The sequence below is a fragment of the Oncorhynchus kisutch genome, linkage group LG14, assembly GCF_002021735.2.
Source record: "Oncorhynchus kisutch isolate 150728-3 linkage group LG14, Okis_V2, whole genome shotgun sequence".
NCBI classification, from domain to species: Eukaryota; Metazoa; Chordata; class Actinopteri; order Salmoniformes; family Salmonidae; genus Oncorhynchus; species Oncorhynchus kisutch.
Genome location: NC_034187.2, coordinates 21,291,819 through 21,303,820, shown reverse-complemented (window position 1 = coordinate 21,303,820; position 12,002 = coordinate 21,291,819). Strand labels below are relative to the sequence as shown.

The 12,002-nt window shown below is 43.0% G+C and overlaps 1 protein-coding gene across 1 annotated transcript; it reads right to left on the bottom strand.

Annotated features, from left to right (window-relative positions):
- Nucleotides 1-292: 292 nt before the first annotated feature.
- On the bottom strand, nucleotides 293-3,254 carry bdkrb1 (bradykinin receptor B1). The gene is made up of 2 exons (XM_020499857.2): nucleotides 3,151-3,254; nucleotides 293-2,490 (listed from the first exon to the last, which is right to left on the bottom strand). Exons 1-2 carry the CDS (start codon nucleotides 3,231-3,233, stop codon nucleotides 1,410-1,412), a joined length of 1,164 nt encoding a protein of 387 aa, XP_020355446.1. The 5' UTR covers nucleotides 3,234-3,254; the 3' UTR covers nucleotides 293-1,409.
- Between the last annotated feature and the right edge of the window lie 8,748 nt (nucleotides 3,255-12,002).

Sequence of the window (12,002 nt, the reverse complement as noted above, 5' to 3'; positions counted from 1 at the left end):
AACTTCACTGTGGTGCAGAAACCACAACTATTATGAATAGCAACAAACATGACGTTGGCTCATCTGCAGTTTATCGCTTGGAACTTCTCTCCGTTGGGTCTCCTGGGTGTGAACAATGACTTGACATCTCAAAATGGACTACTAGACCTACACATGCAAATAGTTATATAATGTGGGTGGTCATACACTCAAGTTAACAAACTATATATACAAACATGAGCAACCAGAACCAATCTAGAAAGCAAAAGAGCACAGCTAGGCAGACACCTCTCCTGACTTTGGTCTTGTAAAATTATCATTAAATGACTATACATTTATTCCTATAGGTGTCTTTGGAATCATTGATATTTGTGTCAAGATACAAATAGTATTCTCTCCAATGTCACACAGGAGACATTTTCTCATATGTATTAAATAACTTTATTGAAAAGAAGAATGGTGGCGAGAGAAATGTCATACAATGTTTAGGCGTTAACATAGATGTGTTTGGCATTTTAAAGGCCATCATTTATTGTGACAAGACAAGGTTTTTGGGGCAATCTAGAAGGATGTAACACACACACACACACACACAGGAGACATTAAAAGATCATCCCGTGATCTTCACTGCTAGAACATACAATTTTGTTTAAAACTTTGCATTAAAAGTGACATTGTGACAGGTGACATTGAGATTTTTGGGGTATTTTATTAGGATCCCCATTAGCTGTTGCAAAAGCACCAGCTACACTTCCTGGGGTCCACACAAAACATGAAACATAATACAGAATGACATAATACAGAACATCATTAGACAAGAACAGCTCAAGGACAGCTCAACTACATATATTTTTGTTAAAGGCACACGTAGCCTACATATCAATGCATACACACAAACTATCTAGGTCAAATAGGGGAGAGGTGTTGTACCTCAAGGTGTTGCTTTATCTGTTTTTTTTAAACCAGATTTGCTGTTTATTTGAGTAATATGAGATGGAAGGAAGTTCCATGCAATTAGGGCTCTATATAATACTATACACTTTCTTGAATTTGTTCTGGATTTGGGGACTGTGAAAAGACCCCTGGTGGCATGTCTGGTGGGATAAGTGTGTGTGTCAGATCTGTGTGTAAGTTGACTATGCAAACAATTTGTGATTTTCAACACAATGTTTCTTATAAAAATAAGTGATGCAGTCAGTCTCTCCTCAACTCTTAGCCAAGAGAAACTGGCATGCATAGTATTTATATCACATATTTTTCCGTGCCCGTAAACATATCTCCTACACAATCTAAACCTTATAGACCTACATAATGTAGTTCAAGATTGCACACATTTTATGTGGCTACATTGTGTAATTCAACATTGATAATGCAATTTAGTGTGCAATAACTACATGATATCAAACAAATGTGCAGGAAAATGCAGGAACTCATGTCTGTATTACAACAGGTTTGATTTGATCAGTCCTGTGGAGGTAGGTTGATACAATTGAAAGCTGAAATGCCATTGTATCAGATCTCCTGCGATTCTTCGTTCTCTTATAGATGGTGCTAACTTTCCTCCTAAAATACTGACCAGAAAATACATACAACAGAGGATTTAGGCTACTGTTCAGAATTGCTAGGTAGGTTGAAAACTGGGTACCAATGTCCAGTGTATAATGCCATGTTTCATCCAAGACCTCTGCATCACACAGCATATCGAGTAAGGTGAAGAGTTGGAAGGGACTCCAACATACAAAAAACAGCAGCGTCACCGCGTAAACAAGGACTGTGGCCTTCCTGTCATTTCCACCCTCTATGTAAACACTCTGCCTCCTCTTCCTCAGGGCTCTGATAATGTTACAACTGCAGGAAAAAATCCCCACAACAGGCACAACAAAGCCAACTATGTTCAACAGGAGGTTGTGGGCCAGCTTCCAAGACTCCCCAGAGTGGTCAGGATACTCCAGAATACACGCCATTGTCCGATATTCCTCAATGAACGTCACCTTTCTGTGAAGCGAAGCTAGACCCCCTATCAGCAGCCCAAACAACCACAGTATGAGGCATATCGCTCGTGCGTAGCGCTTCCTCCTCAGCCACCTGGCCCTCATGGTCCTCACCAGCGCTAAGTAGCGGTCCACGCTCACCATCACCAACAGGTAGATGCTGGTGTAGAAGTTGACAGTGATAGACAGATTGACTACGTGGCACAAGAAGTCTCCATAAGGCCAGTTGTAGTCATTAAGGATGTTCATGGCCCAGAAGGGCAGGCAGGCCAGGAGGAGCAGGTCAGCCAGGGCCAGGTTTCCCAGGTAGATCTCTGGGACGGAGCACTGCTCCCTCTGGAGAAGGAAGACCAGCAGGACAAAGCCATTACCCAGCAGCCCCGTCACACACAGGGTGAAGATGTAGGGAGGAATGATGCTGTGGACCAGGATCCATTCTGTGGCATTGTGGAGAGGAGTCTTTGTGGTGGGAAGGAAAGACCTGTTGTTTTCTGACAGGAGCATAGCCATGGAGACAGCTCTGTTGTCATAAGAAAATGTCAAAATGTAATATCTGAGCGTATTATCCACTAATTAACAATATTCATCTTAATATTGTGACACTGACGTTTAATATTTTATGTGTGAGTGGAAATTGAAGCCAAATAAAAAACTATTCTGTAATCAATCTCCAGACCGTCTTCATCAAAGCCAGATATCTATCAAAACTTAACGCTAAAGAGTCCAAACTCTCTTGAAAGGTCATCAACTAATTAGCTGTGGTTGCATAAATATGCTGAATCCAACAACAACTTTAGTATTTCTGGTGTTGTGTGAGAAAAGTGGGATTTAAGCAGGAGGTTTTGATAAAGACTTGACTTGAACTAATTGATAACTTTTTTTCAAATGTGATTTAGTAACTCATAACAGCCTATTTGTTTTTTTGCTTTTCCATTTATTAGTTGCAACTCTGAGCAGAACGTCCTTAACATACAGATATATGACTGATCAAATAAATAAGGCTTTCTTTTTGTCAAGTTGAATAACCTCAAAAGTGTCTGTCTCAGTGTTTTTGGTCTATCAGTATTCATATGTACTAAATTACTTTGTCTCTGTACCATTACTTTATTCAGAAGCCTGACTCACGAATGTCATCCCAAGGAACATTTGTTAAGATATGCATTTGTAAGAAATCGCTTACCTTGTGCCAATCGTGTGAAAATATATTTTAGTAAGGAGAAGAAAACACTGCAGTTTATCACACACACCAACCCAGTAGACCATGTAGTGTTGTTCGTCTTTAAGCTTCTCACTGAGTTAGGGAGAGATGTGCTGGAAAGTTTGGTTCTGTATACAACATTCTTCCACACCCTTATCTGACCGTGTATTTCAATTTGTTTATAAGCCAGTTTCAGTTCGCCTGAAGGTCAGGTGAGAATGTAGGAATACTCAAAGAGAGAAAACATGTATTTTGTGAAGCGAACGGCTTCTTCTCCAATGGTACAAACACTTATTTTGGCACTGTGTAAAAACACATACACATAACCACAGGCCCAGAGCCAAGTAGCTAGTGTCACACCCTGACCATAGTTTGCTTTGTATGTTTCTATGTTTTGTTTGGTCAGGGTGTGATCTGAGTGGGCATTCTATGTTGTGTGTCTAGTTTGTCTGTTTCTGTGTTTGGCCTGATATGGTTCTCAATCAGAGGCAGGTGTTAGTCATTGTCTCTGATTGGGAACCATATTTAGGTAGCCTGTTTGGTGTTGGGTTTTGGGGGTGATTGTTCCTGTCTCTGTGTTTGCACCAGATAGGGCTGGTTTGGGTTTTTGCCACATGTCTTGTTTCGTTAGTCTATTCATGTATAGTTTCGTTAGTCTATTCATGTATAGTTTCGTTAGTCTATTCATGTATAGTTTCGTTAGTCTATTCATGTATAGTTTCGTTAGTCTATTCATGTATAGTTTCGTTAGTCTATTCATGTATAGTTTCGTTAGTCTATTCATGTATAGTTTCGTTAGTCTATTCATGTATAGTTTCGTTAGTCTATTCATGTATAGTTTCTTTATTAAAGAACCATGAATAATAACCACGCTGCGTTTTGGTCCGCCTCTCCTTCGACTCAGGAAAACCGTTACAGCTAGCTTAATCAATTTTTTTTTCTCTCCAGTAGATTTAAAGCTAATAATTTAATACCCTGTGTTTATATTTCATTATGAGTCATCTTAATTTGATCACTCTTTTGTTGCTGAAAAATGTCCCTGCACTGCAGATGAGCTTTGTGATTTACATAAATTCCCTGAAAACCCACACAAACACACGGTTACATTAAAAACAGTTTTGCACTGTTCATGTAGCCTACTTTTGGCCAGCTAACAGCCTAACCACCAATCAAGCAACACTATGGACTAAACGTTCAAATCATCTTGCTGAAGGATAATTTTTTCTGTGACGATATAGGTCAAATTAAGATGCTACATCTGTAGGTCCCATGCTATAGGTCAGGGGCATTCAATTCTTACCCTATGAGGTCCAGAGCCTGCTGGCTTTCTGTTCAACCTGATAATTAATTGCACCATCGTGGTGTCCCAGGTCTAAATCAGTCCTTGACTAGAGGGGAATAACAAAAAAAATGAAGTGACATTGAGCCTCCCGAGTAGCTCAGCGGTCTAAAGTCATCACAGTATTGCGGCATCACTACAGTCTGTAGTTTGATCCGGGTGTTAAGAAGCGCGGTTAGGCGGGAGGATGCATGACTCGACTTTCGCCTCTCCCGAGCCAGTTGGGGAGTTGCAGCAATGAGACAAGATCGTAATCATGAAATTGGGGATAAAAAAGGGGGTGGCACTTGCTTCAAGGTCCAGAGATGAGTTTGAGGGCTATAGGTAATCTTACAATCACATACAGGAAAGGGTTCAGTGAGCTGTTGCTGTAGCCCAAGTAGGTAGCCAGTTGAGTGCTGATGTCTAATGCATCCACCAAGCCACAACCAGAGATGACATCGTAGTGATAAAGGGTCTCGAGGAAGATAACCTCCTGGTAAGGCAGCCAGCAGAGGATGAATACGGCCAATGTGCTGAGTACTAGGTGGGCAGCCTTCCTCTCCGTTCCAGCCTGCCGCCGTGCTCCTCATCCTGCTCATCTTGTTGTCCCGGAGCACCCTGATGATGTGGTAGCTGCAGAAGGACACAATAGGTACAGGAACCAGGAATCCCACTATGTTGACAGTCAGGTTGTATCGCATCCTCCAGACATTGTGGGGGTACGCCACGTAGCACGCCTCCACCCCCAGGTGAGGGGAAAAAGTGGACAGAATGGAAGAACTGAGCGGGGAGGCTGAGGAGGCCACTCACCATCCACACACACAGGTAGATTTCACTGGCCCAGGCTGGTCTTCTCCCCTTGCCCTGGGATGACAGGGGCTGAGCCAGCACGAGGAACCGGTCCACACTGACCAGCGTGAGGAACAGGACGCTGCAGTAGTTGTTCCTCCCAATGACAATGTTCACCAGCTGAAACATAGGCTCGCCGAACAGCCAGTGGAACTCTTGTAAGACGGCCAATACCCAGAACAGCAGGCAAGACACCATGAGGAGGTCTGCAGCGGCCAGGTCACCCAGATAGATGTCTGCCATGGTGGTGTGTCTACTCTGGAAGCAGAACACACACAGGACGAAGGAGTTACCCAGCATGCCCAGCAGGCAGATGATGGACATGTAGGCTGGCTGCATGCAGTACACCCACTCACAGGCTTGTGTGATTACACTCCTTCTTGGCAATGAGCAAACCCTCTATGAGTTCCTTGACCAGTTTGAGACCATTTGGGAAGCTGTCCTAAGACAGATTGTGTGTGTCAATGTTGAAGCAAAATGTTATATTGTAAAACATTAAAAAAGCTTTTGATGTTAAAGGTACTAAAAATGTGTACCACTACTTCTCTAATTTCTCTCAAACCGCTACTACCTGGTTCAAACTAAAGTGGATGGCGAGCTGGTGAACAGGCAGGGTAGCCTAGTGGTTAGAGTGTTGGACGAGTAACCGGAAGGTTTCAAGTTCAAACCCCCGAGCTGACAAGGTACAAATCTGTCGTTCTGCCCCTGAACAGACAGTTAACCCACTGTTCCTAGGCCGTCAAAAAAATAATAATAATTTGTTGTTAACTGACTTGCCTAGTTAAATAAAGGTTAAATAAATAAATAAAAATGGACTGGGGATAAGAGAATGGAATGGCTAATATTGTTATCAGTGAGAGTGCACAGGCTGTGTGTGTTGTTGCCTTGTGAAGCACACCTCAGCTCTTTACATAAATCACTGTGATGTACAGTCATCTAAACAGAGCTGCAGGTAACAGATGGTCTGATCTGGATGGACCGATTATGATTTTTCAATACTGATTATTGGAGGACCAATAAAGCCGATACCGATTAATCTGCCTTTTTTTTTGTTGTTGTAAGAATGACAATTACAACAATACTGAATGAACACTTATTTTAACTTAATATAATACATCAATAAAATCAATTTAGCCTCAAGTAAATAATGAAACATGTTCAATTTAGTTTAAATAATGCAAAAACAAAGTGTTGGAGAAGAAAGTAAAAGTGCAATATGTGCTACATAAGAAAGCTAATGTTTAAGTTCCTTGCTCAGAACATGAGAACATATGGTGGTTCCTTTTAACATGAGTCTTCAATATTCTCAGGTAAGAAGTTTTAGGTTGTAGTTATTATAGGAATTATAGGACTATTTCCCTCTATACCATTTGTATTTCATTAACCTTTGACTATTGGATGTTCTTATAGGCACTTTAGTATTACCAGTGAAACAGTATAGCTTCCGTCCCTCTAGTTAGCGCGCGCTAACTAGCTAGCCATTTCACTTCGGTTACACCAGCCTAATCTCGGGAGTTGATAGGCTTGAAGTCATAAACAGCGCAATGCTTGACGCACAACAAAGAGCTGCTGGCAAAACACACGAAAGTGCTGTTTGAATGAATGTTTACATGCCTGCTTCTGCCTACCACCGCTCAGATACTTGTATGCTCAGTCAGATTATATGCAACGCAGGACACGCTAGATAATATCTAGTAATATCATCAACCATGTGTAGTTAACTAGTGATTATGATTGATTGTTTTTATAACATAAGTTTAATGCTAGCTAGCAACTTACCTTGGCTTACTGCATTTGCGTAACAGGCAGTCAGTCTCCTTGTGGAGTGCAACGAGAGAGAGGCAGGTCGTTATTGTGTTGGACTAGTTAACTGTAAGGTTGCAAAGAAGAAAAAAAAATTCGTTCTGCCCCTGAACAAGGCAGTTAAACCATCGTTCCTGGGCCGTCATTGAAAATAAGAATGTGTTCTTAACTGACTTGCCTAGTTAAATAAAGGTATACATTTGTTTTAAATCGGCGCCCAAAAATACAGATTTCCGATTGTTATGAAAACTTGAAATCGGCCCTAATTAATCGGCCATTCCGATTAATCGGTTGACCTCTAGAGCACACTCTCTGTGGAATCTGTCTACATCTCCCTCCTCACAGTACTATAAGTCAGCACAGCCTCAGTGGAATGCAACAATGTGTGTTTTCAGTCTATCAAAAGGAGAGTAAATGTAGGGTACCCGTGGGAAACAGGGGAGAATATTATTGGTGCTGACTAGTGACACTGTTTTTTTTATACTAGGAGTACCACTCAGTTTTTGAACCGGCAGTAAATCCGACCACAACTCTATCCTCCTGATTCCTGCTTACAAGCAAAAAATAAAGCAGGAAGCACCAGTGACTCGGTCTATAAAAAAATGGTCAGATGAAGCAGATGCTAAACTACAGGACTGCTTTGCTATCGCAGACTGGAACATGTTCCGGGATTCTTCCAATGGCATTGAGGAATACACCACATCAGTCACTGGCTTTATCAATAAGTGCACTGAGGACATCGTCCCCACAGTGACTGTACATACATACCCCAACCAGAAGCCATGGATTACAGGCAACATTCGCACTGAGCTAAACGGTAGAGCTGCCGCTTTCAAGGTGCGGGACTCTAACCTGGAAGCTTACAAGAAATCCTGCGATGAAACATCAAACAGGCAAAGCGTCAATACAGGGCTAAGATTGAATCATACTACACCGGCTTCGACGCTCGTCGGATGTGGCAGGGCTTGCAAACTATTACAGACTACAATGGGAAGCACAGCTGCGAGCTGCCCAGTGACACGAGCCTACCAGACAAGCTAAATCATGTCTATGCTTGCTTCGAGGCAAGCAACACTGAGGTATGCATGAGAGCATCAGCTGTTCCGGACGACTGTGTGATCACGCTCTCCATAGCCGAAGTGAGCAAGACCTTTAAACAGATCAACATACACAGGGCAGCGGGGCCAAACGGATTACCAGGACGTGTGCTCAAACACCGCCCAAACAGATCCACAGATGATGCAATCTCTATTGCACTCCACACTGCCCTTTCCCACCTAGACAAAATGAACACCTATGTGAGAATGCTGATCATTGACTACAGCTCAGCGTTTAACAACATAGTACCCTCAAAGCTCATCACCAAACTAAGGATCCTGGGACTAAACACCTCCCTCTGCAACTGGATCCTGGACTTCCTGACGGGCCGCTTCCAGATGGTGAGGGCAGGTAGCAACACATCTGCCATGCTGATCCTTAACACTGGAGCTCCCCAGGGGTGCGTGCTCAGTCCCCTCCTGTACTCCCTGTTTACCCACAACGGCATGGCCAGGCACGACTCCAACACCATCATTAAGTTTGTTGACAACACAACAGTGGTAGGCCTGATCACCGACAACGACAAGACAGCCTATAGGGAGGAGGTCAGAGACCTGGCCGGGTGGTGCCAGGATAACAACCTCTCCCTCAACGTAACCAAGGCTAAGGAGATGATTGTGGACTAAGGGAAAAGGAGCACCGAGCACGTCCCCATTCTCATCGACGGGTCTGTAGTGGAGCAGGTTGAGAGCTTCTAATTCCTTGGTGTCTACATCAACAACAAACTAGATTGGTCCAAACACACCAAGACAGCCGTGAAGAGGGCACGACAAAGCCTATTCCCACTCAGCAAACTAAAAAGATTTGGCATGGATCCTGAGATGGATTTTAGGGTTTAGGCACTTCATGGATACTGATGTGAGTGCTACGGGGCGATAATCATTTAGGCAGGTTACCGTCGCTTTATTGGGCACATGGACTATGGTGGTCTGTTTGAAACATGTAGGTATTACAGACTCGGCCAGGGAGAGGTTGAAAATGTCAGTTAATACACTTGCCAGTTGGTCCACGCATCACTTGAGTACATGTCCTCGTAATCCATCTGGCCCCGCGGCTTTGTTAATGTTGACCTGTGAGCAAGACCTTTAAACATCTGCTACGGAGAGCATCATCATACAGTCATCCGGAACAGCTGGTGCTCTCATGCGTGCTTCAGTGTTGCTTGCCTCAAAGCGAGCATGAAAGGCATTTTAGCTTGTCTGGTAGGTTCGTGCCACTGGGCAGCTTGTAGCACCCCGAGAAGCATCAGAGTCAGTGTAGTAGGATTCAATCTTAGCCCTGTATTGATGCTTTGCCTGTTTGATGGTTCGTCTGAGGGCATAGCGGGATTTCTTATAAGCTTCCGGATTAGTGTCCCGCTCCTTGATAGCTGAAGCTCTAGCCATTTGCTCGGTGTGGATGTTGCCTTTAATCCATGGCTTCTGGTTGGAATATGTACGTACGGTCACTGTGAGGACGACATCGTCGATGCACTTATTGATGAAGCCAGTGACTGAGGTGATATTCTCCTCAATGCCATTGGATGAATCCTGGAATATTTTCGTATCTGTGCTAGCAAAACAGTCCTGTAACATAGCATCTGCGTCATCTGACCACTTCTGTATTGAGCAAGTTACTGGTACTTCTTACTTTAGTTTTTGCTTGTAAGCAGGAATCAGGAGGATATAATTATGGTCAGATTTGCCAAATGGAGGGTGAGGGAGAGCTTTGTATGCGTCTCTGTGTGTGGAGTAAAGGTGGTCTAGAATGTTTTTTTTCCCTCTGGTTGCACATGTGACATGCTGCTAGAAATGAAATCTAACAGATTTAAGTTTGCCTGAATTAAAGTCCCCGGCCACGAGGAGCTCCACTTCTGGATGAGCAGTTTCTTGTTTGATTATGGACTTATACAGCTTGTTGAGTAAGGTCTTAGTGCCAGCATCGGTTTGTGTTGGTAAATGGATGACTATGAATAATATAGATGTGAACTATTTTGGTAGATTGTGTAGAGTACAGCTGATCATGAGCTATTCTACCTCAGGCGAGCAATACCTTGAGACTTCTTTAATGTTAGACATCGTGCACCAGCAGTTAATGACAAATAGACACACACCCCTGCCCCTCGTCTTACCAGACGTAGCTGCTCTGTCCTGCCGAAACACAGAGAAGACAGCCAGCACTATATTATCCGTGTCGTCGTTCAGCCAAGTCTTGGCGAAACACAAAATATTACGTTTTTTAATTTCCCATTGGTAGGATAGTCTTAATCGTAGATCGTCCAGTTTTTTTCCCAATGATTCCCGGTTGGCCAATAATACAGAGGGTAGTGGTGGTTTGTTCACTCGCCGAATAATTCTCAGAAGGCACGCGGATGATGTTGATTTGGGTTTGGTCTTCGCGTCAAACTCATTAAAGAAAATATCTTCCTCCAGTTCGAGGTGAACAATCCCTGTTCTGATGTCCAGAAGCTGTTTTGGTCATAAGAGACAGTAGCAGCAACATTATGTACAAAATTAGTTACAAACAATGCAAAAAAATTTACAAAATAGCAATTGGTTAGGAGCCCGTAAAACAGCAGCTATCACCTCTGTGTGCCATTTTTCCACCCTTTGCCCTGGTGACAGCTTTGAACACTCTTGACATTCCTTCAACCTGCTTCACCTGGAATTCTTTTCCAACAATCTTGAAGGAGTTCCCACATATGCTGAGCACTGGTTGGCTGCTTTTCCTTCACTCTGCGGTCCAACTCATCCCAAACCATCCCAAGGCCAGGTCATCTAAGGCAGCAGTCCATCACTCTCATTTTTGGTCAAATAGACCTTACACAGCCTGGAGGTTTGTTGGGTCATTGTTCTGTTGAAAAACAAATGATAGTCCCACTATGCGCAAACCAGATGGGATGGCATATCACTGCAGAATGCTGTGGTAGCCATGCTGGTTAAGTGTGCCTTGAATTCTAAATAAATCACAGACAGTGTCACCAGCAAAGCACCCCCACACCATCACACCTCCATGCTTCACGGTGGGAACCACACATGCGGAGATCATCCGTTAACCTACCAAATTTGAACTCATCAGACCAAAGGACAGATTTCTGGGCCCAAGCAAGTCTTTTCTTCTTATTGGTGTCTGTTTAGTAGTGGTTTCTTTGCAGCAATTCAATAATGAAGGCCTGATTCTCGCAGTCTCCTCTGAACAGTTGATGTTGAGATGTGTCTGTTTCTTGAACTCTGTAAAGCATTTAGTTAGGCTGCAATTTCCGAGGCTGGTAACTCTAATGAACTTATCCTCTGCAGTAAAGGTAACTCTGGGTCTTCCATTCCTGTGGCGGTCCTCATGAGAGACAGTTTTATCATAGCGCTTGATGTTTTTTGCGACTGCACTTGAAGAAACGTTCAAAGTTCTTGAAGGTCAGTCAATCCGGAAAATGTTGTGTCTTAAAGTTGGACTGTCGTTTCTCTTTGCTTATTTGAGCTGTTTTTGCCCTAATATGGACTTGGTCTTTTACCAAACAGGGTTATCTTCTGTATACCACCCCTACCTTGTCACAACACAACTGCTCAAATGATTTAAGAAGGAAAGAAATTCCACAAAATAACTTTTAACAAGGCACACCTGTTAATTTAAATGCATTCCAGGTGACTACCTCATGAAGCTGGTTAAGAGAATGCCAAGAGTGTGCAAGGCTGTCATCAAGGCAAAGGGTGGCTACTTTGAAGAATCTCAAATATAACATATATTTTGATTTGTTTAACACTTTTTAGTTGCTCCATGATTCCATATG

What these genes read in the sequence shown, in the direction of transcription:
- bdkrb1 (XM_020499857.2), bottom strand. Translation starts at nt 3,233, where the DNA reads ATGGTCTACTGGGTTGGTGTGTGTGATAAACTGCAGTGTTTTCTTCTC. An exon ending in TTTCACACGATTGGCACAAG is followed by an intron (nt 2,491 to 3,150) that starts GTAAGCGATTTC and finishes TTATGACAACAG; the next exon opens with AGCTGTCTCCATGGCTATGC.